The sequence below is a fragment of the Cupressus sempervirens genome, chromosome 4, assembly GCF_028749045.1.
Source record: "Cupressus sempervirens isolate cs-2001-9-10 chromosome 4, ASM2874904v1, whole genome shotgun sequence".
NCBI classification, from domain to species: Eukaryota; Viridiplantae; Streptophyta; class Pinopsida; order Cupressales; family Cupressaceae; genus Cupressus; species Cupressus sempervirens.
In genome coordinates, this window is record NC_143121.1 from 831,711,884 (window position 1) to 831,738,382 (window position 26,499).

Here is a 26,499-nt window from a genome sequence, read left to right on the forward strand (position 1 = left end):
TTAGAGAACATTATTTTTGGCCTCAAATTTCACAGGATGTGAAGAAGTTTGTACAGAGTTGCCAGGTTTGTCAAGTTGCCAAGGGGTTTAGTCACAATACTGGCCTATATCAGCCATTGCCTATTCCATCAAGGCCATGGGAGGACATAAGTATGGATTTTGTTCTTGGATTGCCAAGGACACAAAGGGGTAATGACTCAGTATTCGTGGTGGTTGATAGGTTCTCCAAAATGGCACATTTCATTCCATGCCACAAAACTCATGATGTTGTCCATATTGTAGACTTGTTTTTCAAAGAGGTGGTAAGACTACATGGTCTTCCAAGGAGTATAGTTTCTGACAGAGACACTAAATTTGTGGGGTATTTCTGGAGGACATTATGGAAAAAGTTGAGAATAGACTTGAAATTCAGTTCCACGCATCACCCACAAACTGACGGCCAAACAGAAGTCTGGGCAATTTGCTAAGATGTTTAGTTAGGGATAAGCCCAAGGGATGAGATTTGATTCTACCACAGGCAAAGTTTTCTTATAATAACTCTGTAAATAGGAGTACTGGAAAATCACCATTCCAAATTGTATATGGGAGTAGCCCAAGGACTGCACCAGAGCTGAGGAAGATAGAACAAGGGGAGACGACAAGTGTTGAAGCTGAGGAATTTGCTAAACATATCAAGCGTCTACATGAAGAGGTTCAGGCACACATAACCAAGATGAATCAAGAGTATAAAGCTAGGGCTGATCAAAGGAGAAGACATAAGGAATTCCAAGTAGGAGATTTAGTCATGGTGCACTTATGAAAAGAAAGATTTCCAGCCGGTACTTACAACAAGCTAAAAATGAAGAAATTTGGCCCCTGCAAAGTTTTAAAGAAACATGACTCAGGAAATGCATATGAGGTGGAGCTGCCAAATGGTATTCACATTTCTCCCATTTTCAACATTGCAGATTTAACAGAGTATCATGATGATGGTGCAGATAAGGAGCTAGTGTTAGAGCCATGTCCAATTCCTACTTCTAAGAAGGAGGAGATAGAAGACATTCTAGATCATCGTGTGGGTAGGAGTACCAGAAACAGGTAGTATGAAGAGTATTTGGTCAAATGGAAAGGACGATCGATCAAGGACTCAACTTGGATTTCAGCAGCTGAGGTTTCCCATTTGGGATTTCCTCTACCATCCATAAAGTGACAGGGTCACTTTTCAATCTACCCTGGGTGTCTGATGCAGGAGCATCCAGAGGTATAAGGGCAATCCTGTGTCACCCAAAAAAATGTACTTAGAATTAGTTTCTGTTTCATGTCTTTACATTTTTGGATACCCATTTGGGTCAAATAAAGGTTCCAACTCTCACAGTTCAACTATCAGTGTGCTAGAAAATCTCAAAAAAATAGGAGCATGCAATTTGGCCATCATTTTGGTGACCTAGAAGGTGTGAATTGGCCAGATGAATGTAATTGTGATTTAGAGCATTCCAAAAAAAGAATTAGGTCAAAAGGCCCCACGGTTTGAAAGTTATTGCAATTTTTTGGGTTTTGGAGACCTCTTAAGAATGCTTCAAAGTCAGGTTAGGGGCATTAAATGACCTTGAAAAGGGCCAAAAAATGGGGGACGAGTGAAGCTGGTCCATAGGGCTATAGAGCACTTCGAGAGCTTTCTGAAAATGTAAACGGTTCGTCAATCGGAGCTACGGTTCAAAAGTTATGCCTCCCGGAAGTTCGGTTACCATTTCTGGATTCTTCTAGATTTGCACCGACTTCTAACGCAGCTTCTGGAACCTTCTATTTGGTCGGTGGATGCCTACTAGCACTTTATAGAATGTACTCCTAGTCCTTAACCCTCTGGGGTCTATTTAAGGAGATTTCTGGCATTGTAAAAGGCAGTTCGGAGTGGAGTTTGTGAGGAGGTACTGAAAGGAGAAATTATCTCCAGATTTATGCTATTGTAAACCCTTAAGGCATGTTTTGAAGTTTATTTTCTTTGTACTATTTGTACTAGTTTTTTTTTTCTCAGTTAATACAATTTCCCTTTTCTGTTGTGTCCATTCTTTTCTTGGGTTGTGTCCCCATCAGTATCAAAGAACTTTAGAAATGTCAACAGGATGGCAAGATATCATACATCAAGTGTACCCTATCTTATAAGTTGACTAAGGATATTGATAGTCAGATTGGAGGAAAAATGAGTGAGCTAGAGGCACTATCTAGCTAGTTACAACATCCTTCTAGTAAAATTGATGATTGTGAAGGACAAGTGGCCAATATTCATAATGATATTAGAAAATTGGAACTTTGAAAGGAACAAAAATTAAAGAGAGTATTGGAGAGAGTCTATTGCTCTGAAAATATCTATTGTTGAGAAACAGTTGGAGGAATGTGTCAAGGCCAAGGACACTTATTCTAACTTTTTGTATTCAAACCTTAATGTAGTTGAGATTGCATCATATGCCTTATGTCCAATTCTCACCTTTGTTGAATCAGCCAAAGATACATGGACAAAAGCTATGAGCAATCTTAAGGAAAGTTTTGATGATTGCATGAAGATACTATCAACTTAAAGGTAGAAGAACAACATTTTTGACAATAGTTTTTGACATTCTAACCTTTGTCATTAATGTCAAAGGGGGAGAATATGCATAAGCCAATTGTAAATTAGGTAAAGAGAAGATAAAATTGTAAGATATGAAATCATATTGTAAGGGGGAGCATATGTAAGATGGACAAGTTGTAATAGATGTAATAATATTGTATTTTTTTGTTAAGTTTTTGATACTTCGCCAATTTTCCCTATTTTGTTGCCATCAATACAAAAGGGGAGATTGTTGACAATTGGCTAATGAAGATATGTAAACGTTGTCATTTATGGCAACACATGATGTACATGCTTACAAGAAACCTCAGAAATAAAGATACTTACCTTAGTATGAATTTGGTTTACAACAGTGTATTGTTTTGTATGCAACTTGTTACTGACGTCATATTATGACTAATAAAGTTAGATGGAGATAGTATACATGTTGATGATAACGTGTATAACCTCAGAAGTCAGCATGAACTATACAAAAAAGAGATATTTGTGTTTCACCAGTGAAACATGACAGTGAAATTAAAGGAAATGAATTATTTTGTTTACAAAATAATTACTTGACCAATTAGGGCTGACATCCTAGATGTTTACTCTAAGTTGGAAAAGTGTATTATGGTCTTAGCTGACCTAATAAAAATTTGTGTAAAGGCATGGTATTTATGCAAAAGAAATCTTGTGAATTCAAGTGTATGTTCTTGAGAAGTTATATGTTGTGTTGAGCTATTGTATGCAAACTTTTGTGAAAGCAATATATGCGAAGTTTAGTAAAGCTATTTTATGATCTGAGATCATGTTGAAGATCAGAGATCAGACAAGAAAGAAGTTATAGAACCTATATTCTAAAAGTTTGATTACTTGTTTGGGCAGTGAGCTCTTCTTGATTGGAAGTGCATGTTTGGGCAGTGGGCTCATCTTGCATCTATTGTACTACAACTCCTAACAAGGTTGGAATCTCCTAATAGGGATTCAAAGTCTCCTAACAAGGACTCTCTATACTAAATATGCTCATTGACTCCTAACAGGGTCCATCCTCTAACAAGTAACTTATATATCAATATATTATCTAGTGGGTATCATCCCCACCAGGGTTTCCCTAGTTAACAAAATACGGTGTTATGAGTTGTCTTTGTGCATGGTTACTATTACTGTTCAACATTACTTTATTAGTCTGTTATGTATGGTTTAAAGTAACAAATAATATCTAGTTGGTGACTAAAGTTTGTAGATTACTAATCCATCCCCCCCCCCCCCCCCCCCCCTCCAGTAATTCCTATTTCTAACAAGTACCTATGTCTTCATCCCCTCTAGGTAAGGTGTTGATGGGCATAGACTAATGGATTTGTGATATATGCTTAGCTGCCTCATGTGAATCCTTGTCTTTAGTTATCATTGTTTACATTGACATCTCAAGCTTTTGGTGTAACAACAACAATGATTCCAAAAAGTGGTATCCGAACATTGGGTTACGAGTTCAAATCCCTCAAGTCTTGCTAAGGGGGTATTGTAGGGAGGTTTATTGTCCCCTCTAGGTGAAGATAAAGTTCAACATAGACAAGTAGATTTGTGGCATGTGCTTAACTGCCTCCTATGGATCCTTATCTCTGGTTGTTGTGACATTTATTGATAGCTCGAGCTTTTGGTGTAATGGAAACAATGATTCCAACATATATATAAACAAAACTCTTCTATTAATCTATCAAAAAATCAAGAATTGAGCATGAGTTATGAACTCAAATCTGATCTAAATTTTCACAGAAACAACTAAAGAGGGGAAATCTTGAGGGCATGGTCCCAAGATAGAATAAGGGCTTGGGTCTATTTCCAATGCCTTCTCCCTTCTCAAAATTGAAGTAGTGATAGGGTCAACACTAAGAACTATAAATAGTAAAACAACTAGTACGTAATATATTTTAGCATGATAAATGAACTATTTTTCTTACTTTGAACTATGGAATAGCATAGATTTGATTCAACGCGACTTTGTCCATTTAGTTTAGGCCTTAAGAATATTAAAATGGGTTAATTTTGGTTATAGCAAGACTAAATATAGCAAGAGACATTACAAATGGTAATGTAAATAGATTGGTGACCCTTGTGTGTAATCACTTCAACCAACTAGAAGTCATCTTTCTAGTCCAAAAGATTAGAAATCACCCGAGAGTTTTCACCCTCAATAAATTTTTAAAGAACTTACAAGTTCAACCTATAACATTCTATTTTTTATTCTTTTAAATAATTTGAATGACAATCCAAAACCTCCTTACATAATTTGAAGGGAAAATACAAACTTTAAAATTTAAAATTTAAATAATACATTTCTCATGTAAAGCACAATTCAAAATTGGTGATATTATTATCATGTTCAAGTCTGTATTTTTTAAATCGAAGTCGATAAGAAAATAGTAAAACATCTCATTTGATACTCTCTTTCCCTTAGGCATCGACTTAATCGGAACTTTATGTGACTATATAAGAATATAACAATAAAGTAATATAATATAACATTAAAATTAGAACTTCACTATAAATATCTTATTACTCATTTCCAAGTTGACAAAATACCACCAAAAACTAAAGCTAAGCATGCCAAGATGAAAGCAAAACAATGGAGTAAAGATTACTGTCAACACAAAAACTTACTAAATATATGCATGCTTCCCATAAAGGAGTTTGGAGAACATTACTAAAGTTCAAAAACACTTCAAAGAAAATAGTTACAATTCAAATCATCAATTGAGCTAAATCTACAACCACAAAAAGCATAAAATGATGCACTCAAACTTTGAATTGCTTTAGCTATACTAATTGATTGAGAGAAAAAACATTCAAATAATAACACTATTTTACATTAAAAATTGTGTACCAACATTATAAAATGCATTTATTTATTTACTATTATGTTGGAGCCAATATTGGTATGTAATCTAATTCCTTTTTATTATATTAGAGCTGTTTTATTTAACTTATCTAATCAAAAAAATATGTTGAAGATATTCTTATATAACAAAACAAATGTTGAAAATGAGATGAGAATAAAATATTAATTTTTTTATTCTTTTATTTTTATTATTTTAATGTGACAAAATTCTACATGAAAATTTGAAGTCACTTCTATTTTTTATAAAAACTTACTTGACAAGGTTTCAGGGCCACATCATCAAATATGATGCCACATCAACATTTTTTTCCCAGTGTGTCTAAAACAACCCAAAAATAATTGAGACCAATCATAGTTCATTAGGGCTCCCATACTTGTACAATTGATGTGGCATCCCACGATTGATTGTGGTGTTATATGGAGCCTTATTAAAAATTTGAAGTTAATTGTTCCCCGCTTCATTCGATCCAGTTTCCCCCCATATTTTACCATAGGGATTTGGGGGCAATGTTAGGGGTCAAGGGGCAATGCCCCTTGCGAGGTATTGGAGTGACACTTTAGGCGGGGTTAAGGGATAGCACCCCTTGCAAGGTCTTGGGGATAGTGGCCCCAAGCATGCTCTAGGCATAAATAAATTTACTATTGTAAAAGGCATCAGGAGTTGTATATTTTCTATTGAACTTATTCTAGCCCTAATTTTGTAAGCAACAAAAAACTTGTATAAAAAGGCTTAGGATTAGGGATTTCATAAGGTATGATGATTTAGTAACTTCTTGTGGGGGTATTGAGTTGCAAGGGATTGCATATTGTAAGCAAGTTGTAATCACTAGATAATAAGAATATTGGACTTGTTGGTCGTTAGATGTAGCCCAAGGATTGGGTGAACCACATTAAATCTTTATGTCTTGAGTTCTCTTCTGTGCTTCATGCTTTTCTGATATTGGTTATATTTGCATGTAATCTTCACTTTAGTCTCTCTAATCCTAACATGTCACTTTAGAAAAGAAAGAAAAAGGACACATTTTATTCAATTATAGATAGTCATCATTAGCAAAAACAACTTTCAAGTTGCACACATAAAACTAGAGAGAAAGGTTGACACTCTGCAAGTGGATCATGTGACATTCTGGTCAGTACTTGGAGGGCACTCATGGAAAAATATAGAAGGGTTTTCATGTCTCATGGTTCCTTAAAGTTTTTTAACTTTTCTTGGTGTCCATGTTTTTTCTTTTAGTCTTCTTTTTGTGTGTTACTTGTGTCTACCACAATGGTCATGTCTGGTGTCGTCTAGGGTTTGATTGACATTGCCTTTATGTTGATTTCTCTGATTATGATGGAGTCTAGCTATCATGGAAGTATAATGCAAAATAAAGAGCATGTCATCATGGAAAAAGGTGGGAAGCAGAATGAAAAACTTGTCCATGTAAATAGTGATATTGAGAAACCATCATATAAATTTGTGGTTGTAGAGAATATTGTCATTACTTGTCTTGCTATTGTATGTTTAAATGAAGAGATCACCTGAGGCCTTGCCCATGGTTTCAATAGAGGATATAATACCAGAGTTGATGGAGATAGATTGGAAAGCGGAGCCAACATAAAGAGTACGGACCCCAGAGGAGACAAAATGGGCAAGCTCCCTCTTTCAAGGATGCATCTCTTCTTAAAGATGATTATGTTAATGATGTTGTTCAAATGATCTCTTGTATCTCCAATTTAATGAATCAAGGCTTGTCCCCTATTGATCTTTGGAACCAAAAGATTAACAATTGGAAGGAAATATTTCAATTTATTGGAAAGAAAAAAACTATGGACAGGAAGACACCCATATCTAGATGTCAAGAAACTCATAACAAAGTAGAAGGGATGATTCAAAGTAAAGGGCATGATGAAGAGATGGAATTAAAGTTGTCATTTGAAAAAGTGAATTAAGGAAACATCAAAAATATGAAATTCATGGTAAATAAATTAGGGCCAAAATGAATTGGTTAAAGGAAGGGGATTGGTAAGCAAAGTATTTATTTTATATCATTAGATCCAAGCATAAGAGAGAGTTGATTGATGCAATTCAAATAGATGGTGAGATTTCAACTAATAACACTATTTTAAATCTTTACAAGGATTTATTCACCTTGGAACATAAGGATGGTAACCCAAAAGCCCTAGATAGGTGTCTTAAGCTAATCCCTAAGAAGATTTCTACTAAGGAAGCCAAGATGCTTAATGTTAATATTGAGATTGGTAAAACTAAGGATGATATCAATAGTGTGGAGAATGGTAAGTATCCTAGACCTAATGGAATCCTTGTCAAAATCTAAAAACATAACATCAATTGAAAATGTGAAGATTTAATTGATGTATCTATATGAGTATGTTTTCTATATGAGTATGCTTTCGACAGTGGCTCCTTGGGGGGATAAGATCTATAGAGGATTGATAAAGATATTTACAAAAAGTGGTGATAAGACTTGTTAAGAGATGAATGCCCAATTAGTCTTTTGGATCTTTCTTATTAAATCATTGCCAAGATTCTTATTAAAAGAATTGCTAACATCCTTAGTAGAATCGTCTTTGTCACTTAAACTGGCTTTATCAAAGTAAGATACATTTTGGAGAATTTGATCACTAGTTGGGAGGCTTTGATTGGGTCAAGTACTCTAGGCAAAATGTAGGGATGATTCTACTAGATTTTAAAAAGGCTTATGATAGGATTGGACAATATTTTGTTATTGGTGCGTTAGAAGCCTTTGGATTTTCTCCTTTCTTCTACAAATGGATTTCTATTTTGTTTAAGAACTCATCTACTGTGATTGATGTTAATGTTGATATCTCAGATCCTCTACCTTCAAAGGTCCTTCATTATTTTTAATTGTGATTGATGCTATGTTTTACATTTTGAGAGCCAATGATCTAGGGCCCCCTATCAAAAGCATCACCTTGCCCAATTCGTAGATGATATATCCTTGTTTCTGGGATTGAATAGCTTGGATTTTGATAATGTGATGCATAGACTCCAACTCTTCTGTCTTGCTTCAAGTTCCAAATTCACCCCTCACAAGTCCACTATTATTTGTTGGTTAAAACTTCCTCCAAACCAGATTTTGTAAAATGAATGGGTTTGGACTGACAAGAAATATTGTTAGATATCTTGGTATCCCTTTTTCCATTGATCCCTCTAGTAGAGATATGGGACATTGGGTATACTCTAAGGTTGAGAAGAAACACCTCAAGTGGCAAACACATGCTCTCTCTTGTTGGTAGATGGTGGGTTGTTCAAAAAGATCTTGCCCCTCATAATATTTATTTTTCCTCATCATTATTATTTACAAACTATCATATTGATAAGGTTGCAAAGATTATAAGGAATTACTTGTGGTTTGATGGATAAGGCAATAGCAAAAGACGCTATGTCAACTAGAAGTGGAGAGGGTCTGAGCATTAGAGACCTAAAGACTCGGTGGGGGTGCACTTGCTTGTAAATGGATCCTTAATTGCCTTAATGGTAATGAGCCATGGAAAGTTCTTATAAGAAATAACATTCTCAGATCCAGAATTAAGAAAGGAAAGTATTGGAAAGACTTCTCTCTATGGTATGACCTTCAAGCAGTTTGAATTGAAAGCTTTTGGGTCTAATATCTTTGATTCCCTCTGGAAGGCATGGTCTTAGGTGCGACCCTCTCTCCTTTCCAAGGATGCTATAGGAGGTCCCTCTTCTTTCTCTCATCCTAATAGGTCCATTTAGTGGGGCATCTACCTAAATGATAAATCTCTCGCCTTAAAGTTGTTCTGCTAAATAATGGAATGAAAAGGGCATTAAATGTATTAGAGATCTATTAGTTGACAACCAGCTAGGGAATTGGGAGACATGAAAAGAAAAAAAAAAGGATCTTCCTTTCACTAAATAATAAACTCATAGTCTGGTCACTAAAGTTGTTAGTCCTTTCTTCGCAGGTAAAATTCTTAATTTGGAACAATTTATGCACCAGTTAAAATAGAAAGATGGTAATTTATTTTTGATGAATTTACTAAAAGGATTTATGATATGCTGAAAGATAATGATTCTATTCTACATTGGATTAATCATAGTTGGAACTTTGGCTGCTCTAACTCTAGATAGCACCTAGTTCTTGATATGTTTTGGCATTACCCTGGTGAACCTAAGAAAATGTTTCACATAGATTTTGTTTTTGAAATAAAAAGTGACCAAAAACAAGGGGGTCGGCCCTTACAACCAAAAGGCTGGTAACCAGCACATCACCAACAAAAACTAGTAGAGAACACTACTAAAGCAAAAACAAACTAAGAAGCAACTTAACCACTATATTTCTACCCAAACTACTAACCAGCATACTACTATGAACAGAAACATCTAATCTAAAGAAGAAGACTATCATGTTTACCATACTACTATAGTTCATAAAATAAAATTGTTGGTACAACCAGGCCAACCCAAGTCTGAGCAACAGTTGGATACCAACAAACCAAGTAACAACATATAACAACTAGGATCCAAAGATCCCTTAAAACTAATAACTTAGTTCTCAATTTTTTCCTTTCCCTTCCAACCAATAAAACCCGAGCCCAATCATCAAAAAGAAACTTATAGAGAAGCTTATGATCCTCCATGTTCATCCATGTTTCTTCTTTCTCTTGTGCCAACAGTTGGAGGGTGGTGGCTACAGCATGAGTGACCTTTAGGGAAAATTTAGAGAAAGGGTAGAACCCTTCCTCTAAAGTTTTAACCCTTTGATCCAATTTGGCAGTCACCTCCTTTTGCTCCTCGAGCGTTTCCTTGTTTTTGGTTTTCACGTTTTTCACTTCCTCTTTAGCTTTTTCCACCTGGTTATCAACCTGCAAAACATTCGAGTTAGTAAAAACCTTGGATTTTTCTTTGACCGGGGAGGAAATGGTAATGGGGGAGGTATCCACTTTGCCACTATCTTCACAAAAAGAAATGGGTTGCAAGGTAAAGCTGGCCGAAACATGGGTAGTCTCCGTAGTGATGGCATTTCCAATAGACACCTGAGTATTTCCAGCAGACATTTGGGCATTATCAATAGAATTCTCACTTTTTTCTATCTCCTCTTTCCCTTTTTCTCTCTTGGAGTCAGAGTTATTCTCCTCCTCCCTCTCCCTATCATTGTTCTCAAAGCTCTCCTCCTCCACCTCTATAATCCTAAATCTATTAGATTTTTTCTTACACCTTCCCTAGGATTGGGCAAGTCTTCCTGATCTTCACCTACCCTTTCCACATCCCTTCTTCTCCGAGTCCTCTTCCACCTCCACCAATTTTTCAACTTTAATCTTTTTACTACCCTTTTGTTCAATAACCACTTCAGGTTTCTTCTTTTTCTTATTTTCATGGCTAGGGGAAGGTCACAGGGAATGAATTCTGGTACCAGTGCTGGTAATCAGGGGGGGAATTCTGACAGTGGTGTTGGTTGTCAACCACCACCACCCTAAGGGAGCAAAGGGCAAGATGGAATTGGTACAGGCGAAATATCAGGCCTTGGTGAATAATGGTGAAATTATGTCCCTTGTTCCTCTTCTCCTTAACATCACTAACCATATCCTCCAGAGAATGTAACCGAAAAAATGGGATAGAAATAAAATCCCTATTTCTAAAATGATTCAAGCGGGGAAAGTGGTAGTAGTAGTAAACTCCAAACTTGCTCTCCAACGTAAGATATTTCATGAGCACCAGGCAGATGTCGTCCCACGGGGCTGGCAGCTTATCCCTCTTAAATCCTCCTCTGTAGCACACTACTTCTTCATCATTAGCTAAAAAACTGCTCATACTAGCCTCATCAGTCGTTTTCGTGACCTTCCTCCATTTTTTCCTGTTCATAGACAACCAAGTGGCCATAGCAATTACTTCCTCATTCACTTGAAATGTGATGCCATTTATGGTTACCTTGCAATCATTCCACCCATTGACGAACTGGAGAGCACAATTCTCATCATTCCCTACCATTGCCTGCATGTAAGGCAAAAATCCCCCTTCCTTTAACAGGAACCAGGTAGCCATCCTGTCTTTGAAATTTTCCATTTTTGTAAGCTCCAACCTATTCAAATCTCCACCCATTTCTTCCCCTCATTTTTCCAATTCCCCCACCTCAATGATACGCATCTAAACTTCCTTATTTTCAATATCACTGTGAATAATATTAGCTCTGAGCCTCTCTGCAATGAACGAAATAGTTTTACAAGCCCATTTTCGAGACACTTCAAAATCACATATGAATTCATTATGGGATTCGTGCATGCTTAACATCATAATTTTTACATCCCTAAAATCTCTGACAGTCTGAATAATCATATTATTCATACATTCAAAGGGGAAGTAATTTAAATTCCACAATATGTTACCATAATGGCGAAATGACATGCTCCTTAATTTGCATTCATTCATTTTCCCATTTGTATGACCACGTCTTCTCCTCATTTCCCTAAAACTTTTATTAAATTTAGTGAATTTCGACTTTCTGAGGAAGAAATTGCCAAAATTGGTCCTGACCTTTAATTTTGTTGTCATAATTAATTAATACTCCCCCCTCTTTCTTTGCATATCAAGGACTTAATATCCTCGTTTAGATTTTCCATGTTTCTCCAGCACGTGATTTCTGTTAATTCAAATCCCATGGCAACAATAACATCGGCCACCTTATTTCCTTCTCTGTAGATGTGTTGTAGGTGGACGTTCTCCAACCCATCTAAAATATGCCTAATGTCCATGACGATAGTCCAAATATTCCATCCTAGTTGGGAAACTCCATTTACCATATCAATAATTAATTTGGAGTCCCCTTCTATGATTATTTCCTTAATTTGCATTTCACTAATCAACTGAAGACCCCACAGCAGAGCCATTGCTTCAGCCAAATTATTACTTACACCCCCCACCTTCCAAAGTAGACTAATAGTGCATCACCATTCCCATTTCTTAGCACTCCACCCGCTGTTCCTCTACCCCCTTTAACAACTCCATCGAAGTTTAGCTTAAATTGTGTTAGGGTTGGTGGTTTCCATCTCGTTTGTTGTTTCTTTAACACTTTTGAGTTATCAAAAATATAAAAATCCTCTTGAATACCCCATTTTTCAACAATTTGACCTTCTTGCCTACCTGGTTCTTCCTTCGGTGTCCTACATTTGGCATGTTTACCATATGGGTAAATAGAACAATGCATATAGATAATAAACAAAAATATGTAACAATAGTACTCCTTTTATTATTCACATATGCCAAAGAGATTACATAATGCTTACAATGATGAGTACAATGATCTCGGATGGGGTACATATACTTCCCACAGAACCTTCTCGAAGGGGTCCGTTAGCTACATAAAAATTAATGACTATAAGCTAATCTACCTGTTGGCTACACAATATTTACTAACAATATCAACCCGTTGGCTACACAATATCTACCGACGACATCATCCCCCCCAAAAGAAAAGTTGTTTCCTAGCGACTTCAAAACCAACAAAATAGGAGACAACAACATACAATATAGAAATAATATATACTAGAGAGGAGGTTGTGACCTTAAAGAGTGTTGTTTTCAGTGCAATTCATACACTTGATCCATCCGAATGAGCAAATCTTTCTGAGTCTGCATATTAACCTCTACAACTTCCTTCAGAAGAAGCACTACATCCATAGCCTGGGCCTTAGCTAATTGCAATTCCTACTCAGCCGCTTCCTTATCCTACAAAAGTGTTGCACACTCAGCTGCCCATGCTACTTGCTAGTTGGCCAAGTCCACATTTAACTTTTCTCTAGCCTCCCTGTCCACTATCAGAGATCTCTCAACTGTGACCTTTTTTGCTACCCTATCTGCCTCTACACACCAACGAGCATAATAGACTTTTTTATAAAACCCTACTATCTCGTGCACCAGCTCCTCCATCAGAGTGTTGCATGGCCCCAACTCAGGCTCGATGGCCCAATTAGCCAACATCTCAGGTGTCTCAATTGTTGGTCATCCCCTACCCTCAAAGCACGAGCAGAACTGCTCAGGACAAACCTCTTGGATATAAGCCCTAACCAAATGCAACTCTTTCTAACGAGTCAAAGCTTGCAATGCAATGGTGTGTCCTTTCTTTAGTGTAACATGCATGGCTCTGAGGTAGTCCCTACATCTGTCCTCATCTGACTTGTAATCCTCCTTTGCCACATCATCCATCGTCCACTCCCCATCACTATCCACCTCTGGAGTCACTGCCTCCTCCCTAGGCCCATCCTCGAACTGTGGAACTACCATCTCCTATGGCTCTGATACGGCAGCTGTCCCTAGAGAGACCCCTCCATGCCTCGGGGACTGAATGGATGGACTAACCTCTGTAGGAATGAGTCGGAACTGTTGCCGCAGAAATGTGCTTCCTCTATCCATCACCTCCATCTTCTCGAGATGCTCTGTCTGTGTTAGCTCAATCCTTTCATCTTGCTATGCTAGTTGTATCGGCTGAGCTGACTGTGATGGTTACGCGTCCGCCAACAAAGAGGACGAAATGCTAACCATAGCATTAGAGCCAATCACATCTAAACGAACCTGGGGTTCGACCTCTGGCGCTAGTGACTCTACCATCTCTAAGGTTGGCTATGCTGGTGCAACGGAGTGTGGAAAACAACTCTAGGAAGGCATGCCCTTGGTCGTGGCCATAGGAGAAACAACATCTGTAGTGGTCGCCGATGCAACAACATTTGTCGTCATCCGTGGGACCACATCTGCCACTGTCTATAGGACAACATCTGCTACCAGTGGAGTCATAACGACCGGTGCATGACACTGGCCAAACAGAGGAATGAGTGAAGTGGTGGTAGTCAAGTGCACCAAAGTTGGCAACTGAGGAAGGGTGAGAATGTGGACTCGCTACCCACTGCGTCACTGCCAACTTCTGTAGAAGTACTCTCTTCCTTGGACTATGCCCTACTGCTCTTTGAAGTGTCCCCCTATCCGCTATCTGTGTCTCTGTATGCCTCCAATCCTTGGAATACCTTTGTATGCCCAGCTGTTGTTCCACCCGTGTCCAAATGTTTCCAATAGAATATTGGAGGCTCTCCTAGCGCCAACTTTCCCCTCGGTGGAACCTCAAAATCATCAAGTGGTACCTAATTAACTGCTGCCTCCAAGAACCCAATGGCATGGTGCGGCATGAAGAATGTCCGGTGCTGGAGTGTCATAAACTCCTCCATCCTGTCGGCAAGGACCGTGGCCCAATCGTACACTGTGCCGTTCATGATGTCGTTCATGAATGCAATCTACAACAAAGCTATATCCAATGCCTGACTTGCCCCTATCAACCTGCTTTTGATGACATCCATGATGCATCTCTAGTGGCCCTCCCGAATAAAATATTGCCGAAGTCCTCTACATTTGGCACCCTTTACCACTGACTCCATTTCCTCTGGCATAAGATCGCGGCCTACTAATTTCACCCAATATTCTTTTCGTCCCTGTGACAGCTTGCAATTCTTGAGCTCCACTTTATGACCTCCTTGGCCAAGGATGCCAAAAACCCTAGTGAAATCCTTCGGTTTGAAAGAAACTGTCATGCGGTGCTTCTTATACAAAAATGTACTAGTTCTATTGTTCCTATTGTATGATTCTATCATGGTTCGCAAAATCGATTCAAACAATCAAATTGAAAATACTGGAAGCTGTATGACCCAATGCACTTGTGCTCATACTAGAATTTGTTTGATTACCTCTGCGTCTAGAGTTTCTTGCCACCATTTATGACACTCACTGCCATTGAGTCCTTCAAACTGAACTGTGAGGTGTGAGAGTTCAGCCCTTGCTTTTTGCTTCTTACTGGAGGATGTTGATGGCCCTACAACTCGGATTCTGGAAGCCAAGACTCTAGCATTCTTCTCCATATTTGTCTTCAACTGGTTTTTCCACTGCTTCCTTTTCCTTGCGAATTCCATAATAACGACTTCTTGATTTACCTTTATAATGTAGGGTTTCTCCTCTTTTCTCTTTCTGACTTCCCGCGAATAATATGCATCAATATATTTTTGCCCGTTGCTTCTTTCTTTTCCTTCCACTTGGTGACAGTGTTTCCCTTAACTAGCCAGCTGGAAAATTACTTGTCCATGGGAGATTTCTTATCTACGGGAGTTTAGAACTCTGTCGTTATGAACCCAACCAATGAAAACAACGATCTTTTGCACTTCTTCCTATCCAAAGTCATATTCATGTTCGCCTCGTGACAATCTCTATTCTCACCGTTTTTGGCTAATGCACGCAAATGTAATGTAGCAATGGCGCCAAATGTTTACTATACGGGTAAATAGCAAGGTTGCATGGGTACTCGTACCCACACCCCTAGTACTCGTACCCATGTACCCAAGTACCGAGTACACGTATCCTAAGTATCGGGTACTCAGTGGAGAGCATCATAGCTAAGGATGTTGATTAATATTTCTAATTATTTTTTCGATTTTTTGTTTGCGTATCAGCTTGTTTATCAAGCTTAATTCAACACCTAATTAGTTTGAAACTTTGATACAATATTGATTAACAATGAACTTTATCATTGTTCAAGTCAGAAGTTTATCATTTGCAATATGTCATTATCATATGATTTATGATTATCTTGTTCATGTTTAAAGTCTACCTTCTCTGTTATGCATCTACATAGTTATCATATATTTTTATTACAAACATACAACAATCTGAAACTGAAAACAATACATTACATTAACAAACTTTATCACTATTCTTGTTTTCAAAAAACTTTTCATGTCTCATAATTTCAGATTTTCTATGAATATAAAAGTATAATTAAAAATTAAGTTTGATAACCAAGTACCCACATCCCCTTTATGAAAAACAGCCGTACCGGTACCTATACCAGTACCCTAAGTACCCAAAGTACCCCCATCCCCATGCAACCTTGGTAAATAGATCAATGCATACATATAATAAACAGAAACATGTAACAGCAATAATCTTTTTATTATTTGCATATGCCAAAGAGATTACATAATGCTTACAATTATGATTACAATGATCTTGGATGGGGTACATATACTTCCCACGGAACCTTCCCGAAGGGGTCTGTCGGCTACATAACAATTAATGACTATATGCTAATCTACCCATTGGCTACACAATATTTATTGACGATATCAACCCGTCGGCTACACAATATCTACAAGCGACATGGCAACCCTTATATTTTCTTTCAGCAATTTCTCATGATTCTCATAACCACCTCCGCAAGTTTTTCCTCCTCCCAAAATATTTTGTTTGTTTCTTTCCATGTATGCCAACAAATATATGGTGGACCAATTCTCCACAGAAAACCAATTTTGGGTGATAGAAGGGACAACTCCAATTCTCCACAAATTGACATAAGTTATCCTTCAAAACCCAATTCAAACCAAATTTCTCCCACACCTTAGCCCAAATCTTTAAGGTGTACTGGCATTCAAGGAACAGGTGAAAGATACTCTCCTCTTCTTTGCAGAGATAGCATCGGTTTGTGATAAAAAAACCCCTTCTTTTCAGATTGTCTAGAGTTAAAACTTTACCATGCTGAACAGTCCACCAGAAAAAAAAAATTTTAGGGAGTAGATTACTAATCCAAACTTTACTCCATAATGGGGGACAAAGGTCCTTACTAAAGAGGTGTTTGTAAGCCGATTTGACTATAAAATTGCCACTAGAAGTTAAGCCCCAAACCCTAATATCCTCTTGGATTAGAATTGGGGGTCTTTGTGCTCCTAACAACTCTTCCAACTCCTTAAGAAGCTGAATATCCTCCTGAGAGTAAGTGTCTTTATATAGTTTCTTCCACTTCCTTCCCTGGTCAATATAGTCCACCACCTTCCTTCCCACGTCTTCCTTCACATAGATTTTGTTGCTTAAGAAACTTACAGTTGGTTCTAGATTAACATCGCTGGGTTTGGAGTTTGGTCTTTGTTCCTTATGTTGCTGTCTTGAATCTTTTGAGCACTTTTTTTTAGTGCAAGATTTCTGATGAAACCTGGTCTATTTTTCTTGGCAAACCTCTTACCTAGAATTAAAACATATGTACAAAATTGGCATATTCTGGCATGAAATTCTTGCAAGCTTTTCAGATCCCTTTGTCATCAATATGACTAAGTTTTGGTTTCTTCTTACTATGGAAATTTTATGGTTTCTTTGAAGGAGAAACGGAGATATTTTTCAAAACAAAAAGAGGGAGTTCACCGAGTTTAATTATAAACTCCATTTTCATATCATGTCTCAGGTTTCTGTTGTGTTGGAAGTTCCAAAAGGCAGGTTCACGACTTTGATCCAAGAGGGTGCTGTGATTCTATTTAGAAAGGATGTATAATCTAGCCAATATTTCGACTCATATTCTGATATGCTGAATGAAAATGAGCAAGGAAAACTGGGAGTGTACACATAAGATATCCGCACTGACTGTGTGAATGAGACCCAGGTTTATCAAGAGAACTAGGCTACCAATGGTCAAGTTCAACAGGAACCAGTTACTTCGGAAGCTGATACTATCCCTGTTGTTGATAATCAAGTTATAGAATGCATTACTAGCAATATCTACCAGTAGGTTTAGTTCATATGTATAGTCCAGCTGGGACTCAATATTGTTGGTATAGTCTCCTGCCAAAACTGGTGATACTTTCACGTCTAGATACTTTACTATGACGTTCCTGGTTTCTTAAATATTCTAATATTTATTTATTTTTTTAAACTTTTAAGTCACAAGTATTGATACAATGTTGTGTCAAAAATATTAAATATTAAATTAGCAAATGTGTGTACCAATTTAACAACTGTTATCACGACCACTGGAATGTTTTCAGGTAATCCTCTCCCCTGTGACATCATACTTAAACCTCACACAAATCCATATTTCATGATACTTTTCCCACTTAAATATTTGCTTTCCTGTATCTGAATTGTTTTACCATTATTAAGACAAGTTCAAGCATCACGCGACTGACCAGGGCAACTCATTAACAGATCCCTAACAAAAAATATTTCCCAAAAATAGAGGGACCCTGACTTAAGTAATATCAATGAACAAAAATTAAGGTGCAGACACACAGATAATTTTGCCGGCTTATTGTTAAATCACTTGGAATCCTCTATATCTCTCCCTCCCTATAACCCTACCACGCCCCACCCTTTTAAAAAAACTGAAAACTTAAATCCAAGATATTTTTCACTTCTCCCGTTTGATCATATGAACAATCCATACATGCATGCTTTTTAAGCCAGAGGTTAAAGGCCTCTCGTGTTGACAGTTTATCATGTGTGTCAATGATAGTAATTTCTGCATGAAGACTTAAAGATTATATGCACCAAGCTTCATGGTTTTATGGCACACTGGATGGGCATATTAGAATAACTTCTTTTCCTTAGCCTCAAAGGAAAAATAAATTTACAACCCCCTCCTATGCAGAAGATGGTCAGACAATCTCAAGAACATCTTAGAGTAGATAATACAACTAGTATGGAAATTGAGCTTAAGAACCATATATGTCATATAGGTTCCATAAACTGGCTTGCAGCCTTACAAGGACACTAATATCTATGTACTCGGCCTACAATCAAGAAAACATCTTAGGCAACGAACACATTAAAAATCTTGCATATAGACAGGTTTCTAAAAATTCAATATGAGCTGTTCGGCCAATAAAATTATTGAGGCTTCCAGCCTGAGAAGTAGTATTAAAGTTCACATCACAACGTACAAAGTGCCGTTCACTTGTAGCAGGCATTAGTATCTGATCCAAGGAATTTTTCAGCATGGCTTTGTAAGCTGGTCCTTTCTTGGAATCCTGGATGGCTGCTTGGCATATTGTAACACGTGCAGAATGATAGGGAACATAGCGATCCTGTTTGGTCACATTATACACGTTATCCCATGATCAATCCCCACTCATGTACTGAGAAAGATGTATAAGTACAAAATGCAATATGATAGATTATCATTATGTCAATAAATTACCTGTGGAGATGATAGTAAAATTACATTTTGGAAATGCTCAAAAGTTTTTTCCTGAACCAAAATTACAAATCAAAGATTAGACTGGTAGAGTTCAATGGTTCATGCAATAAAAACAGGATTATTCAAAACGAGTAGTTTTAAATTTGAGATTGATTGACAAAATACATAAATTGAAGGAGCAAAATGAGAGAGTATGAAGTGAAACCTGACTTAGCCTGAAAAGAAAACAGTTATGAATATCTGTTTGATCTGTAAATGTTAGTTGGTGCATACAAGGAGATCCTTTTAGCTTTTTGAAAAGCCATAAACCAGAACTGAACAGAGTGTTTGAACTGTAAAAGTATCCTAAATGAGGCCCCGAGACAGACATAAAGGTATATAGATTGTTCAGATATGGCATCATTGCAGCATCTGGAAAACACAAAATACATCAAGATTCTAAAACTTTGAGCTGGCACTCCACTCTGGCAAATTTGAAAGAACAGAAAGGCTTACATTTCATACAAAATATACCTGTCAATGCAGCTCTGATGATGATATTACCAATTGAATGTCCAACAAAACTAAGCCTGAAACTACCATAAGTGTCCTTTCGCAAAGCTGAAGCTAATTTTCTCTCTAGAAAATGTGAAACCTCTTGTGCTAACCTTCGCCCAAGCTCTTTAAAATCATCAGTAGTTCTGTCTTCATTTGCCTTTGACATGATAATCTCTGCACCAGGATCAATCAAGAGCCACTGATCCCGGACTAATCGTAAATCTAGATGATGACCCTGTCCAATAAAAATCTATTATATTAAATAAAATAAAATTTAGATTGCTTGGACCTATATACGTTTCCAGATCCTCCTGTGTTTTTCAAGAGAAGTTTTCACAAAACTATTGACGCCAAATATTGAATAAAATTGAAGAAAGCTTTGGCAATCAAAATTTCGCCATATATTAAGGATCATTAGCTGTATTTGAGATGGATAAAGTAGAACAGCATTTTTGAATTGAATCAAATTACAAACATTTTGCTTAGAAGTTTAAATACTGATGTATACTAAAGAAGCTATCTTCATTCCATCTGCATGATGTATGTCCATTTACAACGGACTAAAAGATGACATAGGAAAGCATATAAAACATAAACCATAGCTGCTTATTTTCAAAAAGAACTTGCTACTTAACCTCAGGTAATTAAAGAATCTCTCCATCTCTGCTCCAATTCAACATGATGCTCAAGCATATATTAAAAATTTAAAACCATTGACAGCCATGAGACTCGAGAGTATCCCTATCCTAAATCGCACCAATTACTGCCAATAAACCACTGCATATGTAATAAAGAGCACCAAATTTTAGAAATTAGTAATGGATAGACTCAATAATAATTAATTCTTAGATATATAATTCTTTATCTACAGGAGCAGATTCATAGCATATATGATAGTCAAATTAAAATCTACTGCACTCATCAACCAAGGAACATTTGAAGTGCCTTGATGATATCAGTGGTCAAATAAACAATTAACTCTCTCTAACATAGTCTACAGCATATTTTATTAGTATAGAGTATTGATATTAGTAAATTTCTACTCAAGCGAAAGTCAAACTCATGTTGCATATGTCAAATCCACTTTTCTGAGATATGCAGTTTTGACAAAAGATAAAGTAATCAACCTACAGATTTTATCTTTGCCGAAATCATTGTGTATCTTTTTTATGTAACCATCCATTTTATGCTGGAATTCCCACCATTCTTATGTTCTCTTTGTTTAAACTTTAGATACGTTTGGAATCTAGATTGTAACTGTCGCTGGAGGCTGTCGAGTAGTCTTCTTGTAGTTTCCCTATTTAGTTTGTGCAGTTATTTAGTTTTTAAGGATTTTTTCGCATGAGAGTGTGATCTGAGAAATAATTCATGTCAGGTGTATTGGAGGTAGATCTATGCTGTGGGTTTTTATTCATTTTCTGGAGCTCAGCCATGAATAAAAAGAACTTAGCCATATCTTCTACAAACTGTTATTGTTTTTTCGTCTCAAGTACACATCGCATGAACAGGATATTCCTTTGGAGTTTATTTGCAGGGCCAGAGTATTGTTTGACTCTACAGACTAGCTTGCAGTAGAAACTTATATGCATTAGTTTCAAAAAACACGATTTGGAGCCACAAAGATGGTCTGCGTCAGTTTTGGTATCAGAGCATTCAAAGGTGTTAATAGCAGAGAGTTTGTGGCTGTCACTAAAACAAAACAAAAAAATTGGATAACTTCAAGGAGAGCTGTGGCTGTGGCCATGACCATGGCCATGGGTGCAGAAAATAGAAACCAATTAGATAGCTGTGTTATTTTCTGATTTCAAAAGAAACTGTCAGAATTTGCCTAAAGAAATCCAAGATTTAGAGGCCAAAAAATAGCAGAAAAGCAAGGGAGAACAAAATGGGAACAAACTGTATTTTCATCAAGGTGCAAAGCTGAACTGAGCTAAGTACAATGTACATGTGCCTGCTTATACACAATGCAAAAGGAGAAGAGAGCACACAAAGATGACATATAGCTCAATGAGATGCAAAGGTGGGTAGGAAAAAATAATAGATAATTTCACTAAAGGTGGAGTTATCATTCCACTATAAGTGGATACAAAAATGTGATAATAAGATAACACCATCAAAGGTGGAATTTCCCCTACAACCATATTCCTTAGTTATAATTCCCTAAGTGTCTCTTATCAAATTACTATGTTACGAATTATCCTATGTGTAATTATGTACGACACAAATTACACCAACATCCCCGCTAAAGTGTAACTTAAAACAATGTAGACTCAATCTAATAAAGCAAGATGGGTCCAACTATTAGGCCATTTAACATACCCATGCACATATGCAAATGCAAATCTCACAAACAGAGAAAGGGAGAAAACCACATGGGAGAAAACTCTTCTCCAAAAGAGAGATGAGAACACCTACTCTCAAGGATGTATGAGAAGAACAAAACCTCGTATGAGGAAAAAGTAACCCCAATAAGAGAGAAGAAAGACCAATTAATCTCCCCTCAATGTCAATCTCCTACAAAGATGGCATTACATGTCAACAAATACTCCATAGGAAGAAAATAGAGTCAAAATTGAGCCAAGAATGCCAAAGTTTGACAAAACCAGGGATCAATGCTGATGAACTGATGATAAATCACCCACTACAATATGATGAAGATCAAGCATGGAGGCTCCTTCTTAAGCATCAACTGGATACTCACCAATGGCAGATAGGATCATTTTAAGTCCCAATTAGAACCATTAAACAAGTCCAACAAGATGCTAATAAGTAAAGGAGAATCATATCAAATATGTCATCAATGAAAAAGTATAAAGAAGAATGGCACTTTATATTAGTGCGTGTACAACATAGCTCATCTAAGAGAATAAAAGTTCAAATGATAAAAATGCAAATGTGGAAACTGATAATAATGCCACCAAAAAATGTGTTGCCAATGATTGTTGATGATGCTCTCCGATTGGACTAATGTGCCAAGAAAAAATTAGTAATTGACCCGTAGCTGTCAGGCAGAAGATAGATCATAGTAACAGGTATGATAGGTGGACAAAAATCATGTTCCCAATTTAAATATTTATAGAATTTTTATTTTTTTAATTATTACTTCAAAACTTAATTAAGTAGTAAAGATTTTTTTTTTTTTTTCTATTTTGTTCTTTCTTGGACTTTCCATTTAGTGATTACAATTGTCACAGTAAAGCTATTATAAACTTAGATCACTATTGCAAACGGCCAAACTAAGCTCTATGCATTACAATTGCAAAACTAAGCAAATTCTAAAAGTACAATTATTACTCACTATAAAGTGATATCACCATTGTAAAATATTAAAAAATTATACACTTTCCAAAAAATGCATTTGAACACAAACAAGGCCTTGGAAGTTGCAAAAACAAAATTAAACTCAAGCAAAAAGATCATAAATTACTTACACCACTGTGTAGAGTACGAAATTCTACCCAAATAAAAAAAGAAAAAATTGATCAAAATTTTTTTAAAAGGAGTCTATATGACTGAGATAACACTATTAAAAAATCGTTTGCATACCTATTATGCCTGAATTGCCGCCAAACCTCCAAACTTCAAATGGTTGTAGATTTGGCCTCCAATGTCCAATTTGGATGAAACATAAGTCAAATTCTGAGTTTCTGGACCTCCTTAATGTGATGGTAACCTCTAATTTGCACCAACAAGCTCTAATACCATGTAAGAATTCTCCTATGGCAACCCAAGATCTAGAGGCCAATGAATAGCACAAAAGAAAGAGAACAAAATAGACAAGAACAAACTGTAATCTCATGAAGATGCAAAAAGCTGAACTGCACAATGTATATGTGTCTTCTTATATAAGCAAGGCAAAAGGAGAAGAGAGCACACATGGATGACATGTGGCTCAATGGGATGTAGGGTAGGTAGGAGAAAAGAATCCACCAAAGATGGAATTATCATTCCACAATAAGTGGCTATGAAAATCTAGTGACAAGATAGCACCACCAACGGCAGAATTTCTCCTACGACCATATTTCCTAGATAAGCAATTCCTTAAGTGTCTCCAATGCAAATTGCAATGTTATGCATTAACTAATTATGAGACATAAATTATACCAAGTTTATTAATGGCTGAAAAGAGAGTATGCATTAAACAAGGAAGGTGTAGGAGGAAGACAAAGAAATGGTGATGATGGATGAATGGGTCGGGAAGAAATCATTGTTATCAGATTACATCTCCATAGGACTGAAGAGAAACAAAAGAACAGAGAAAATGTTGCTAGGGCAGTAGACCACATAGCGAGGCTATTTGAAACAGTAAAAGTTGATATTTAGACTAGAAGAATTCTCACCCCGGATATATTTTTAGACTGGGCCTAGGAGCTAGAGATCTATTTTGAAATGGAAGACAGAGACAAAATGATCCTGAAACAGTAAAAATCGCACAATACAAATTGAAGTTGCATGTAGTTCTATTCTGGAAGATATGCACAGTTGGATGAAAAGACACGGGAAGAAAAAATCAGACTAGGGCCTACGATCCTAAAACATCTAAGGACTCAATTCTTCCCTTTTAATTACCAACAAAAAATATTTAAAGACTTCAGAACTTAAAACAAATGGGTCAATCAATAAAAGCTTATAGCAAGCAATTTATGAGGCTTCAAATTTGGACAAATATACTAGAGACTAAAGGGCAAGCTGGAGCCTGATATGTCAATGACCTTAATTTTTAACTTCCAGATAAGCTCGCCTTTGTTAGGGTGTATACTGCCTACTATGGACAAGGAATGTGAATATGCTTTACAGGTACAGACATTGAACTAAAGAAGCACAATGGTGAGTATAAACGGTGGGCAACTACAATACAGCGGTATCCTCAAAACCTAGCACAAATGATGAGCTAGAAGGTGAGAATGTAAAGAGAAACTCTAAAGGAAGAGAAGACTACAAGGTAGAGGACAAGCCCTGATTTTGAATGCCCTTGAGATGTTCAGTTGTAACGAAGCCAGTGAATCTATCCTCCCAAAAGGGCAATGGTAACCCCAAAAGAACAACGTTTCACAGAAGTCGAGACAAAGACGACAGAGAACCTTGAAATCTCTTAACAAAGAAACCTTGAAAGTTGATTGAAAGAAGAAGATCCTCCAAACAAAATGCATGAATTTACTTACAATCTAGTCAATATAAATCATTAACAAAATGTAGCTTGATTGCATTTCAAAATCTAAGCCTTACAAGATTTCTTGGTTGAAGAAGGATTATAATGCACTTGTGGATAAATCTTGAATTGCTTCTTTCGAAATTGGCCCTTATGTGGATAAGTGCTATATGATGGAGTATCCATGGATGCTTATAATTTGCTAGTAGGCCCTAACAGTATGACTAGAGTAGAATACACCATGGTAAGGAGAATACTTATGAGGTAAAAGCTGAAGGAAGGAAAAAACACTTAAAATTGTGGAAAGAGGAAGGAGCATTTGGAATTACAGCTTAATCTCTTCTATCAAAAGCCAGATTTGAGACTGAAGCAGTGTAACATGGGGACGTGTCCCCCCACCAAAACCGGGCCACACCCAAGATGGGGGGACGACGTCTCGGCGTCTCGGGTGGTGCCACTCAAAGTGCCACCTCTATCGGAGACGTCTCCGCGTCCCCTGTGGATGCGGGGGGATGCAACCGCATCCCCTTTAAGTGCGGGGGGATGCCGGGATATCTCCCACGGCAACAAGATGGGGGACATTAAAAAATTAAAAAATAAGGCATCATCTTTATGTCATGACTCATATGATCATTGATTACTAGTAGATAGTAGAACTATTGATCTAAAGACTAATATATATTATAAATTTAAAATTACATAATTTGTCACTATTTTATTTGCTGATGTTCAATGTTCATTGTTTGTCATTTGATCATGAATCATGATGTTTCAGTTCAAAACTTCAATGCAATATTCAATGTTTAAGTTTTTTATATCTTTATATCTTATATTGTATAATTGTAGTACATCTTTTCATAACTAGCATTTTAAGTACCATATGTATAGTATATACACACCTGCTCTGTCGTCGATAGAAATTGTGTATCAGCTGACGGGTCCCTTCGGAAAGGAAATTGTGTATCAGCCGACGGGTCCCTTCGGAAAGGAAATTGTGTATCAGCCGACGGATCCCTTCGGAAAGGTTTTTATGTAACGACATGTATGTGGCCGACGGACTCCTTCGGGAAAGTTCTTCGAGAAGTATTTATAACCCCTTCGAGAAGCATTGTATTATCCTATCATCATATGATATCATCGAAGTATAATGTACTATGAGCATATGCGAATAATAATAAGAGTTCTGCTGTTTGCTGTTCATGTTCGTATTCATTGTCTGTTTCTTAATTAATCTATGCAGTAAACATTTGGCGCCGTTGCCTGATGGACCTGATACGCAGGCAGGCGGATATGAATTAAATGCCGAATCAGTTGAACAAAGATAAGAATAAGCTGAAAGAAAAAGATGACATACGTGTTGCGCAGAAAAATTTAATTCTGGCTC

The 26,499-nt window shown here is 36.9% G+C and overlaps 1 protein-coding gene across 3 annotated transcripts in view; it reads right to left on the reverse strand.

Annotated features, from left to right (window-relative positions):
- Nucleotides 1–18,811: 18,811 nt before the first annotated feature.
- The window catches only part of LOC149563963 (uncharacterized), a 76,930-nt gene continuing 69,242 nt past the window's right edge, over nucleotides 18,812–26,499 (reverse strand). For all 3 annotated transcript variants that reach the window (XM_089827067.1, XM_089827068.1, XM_089827069.1), the window contains exons 12-15: nucleotides 19,943–20,201; nucleotides 19,635–19,840; nucleotides 19,430–19,480; nucleotides 18,812–19,316 (exon numbers count right to left, since the gene is read on the reverse strand). In XM_089827067.1, the coding sequence (XP_089683193.1) occupies nucleotides 19,029–19,316; nucleotides 19,430–19,480; nucleotides 19,635–19,840; nucleotides 19,943–20,201 (804 nt within the window). In that variant the 3' untranslated portion in view covers nucleotides 18,812–19,028. The remainder of the gene's footprint in view (nucleotides 19,317–19,429; nucleotides 19,481–19,634; nucleotides 19,841–19,942; nucleotides 20,202–26,499) is intronic.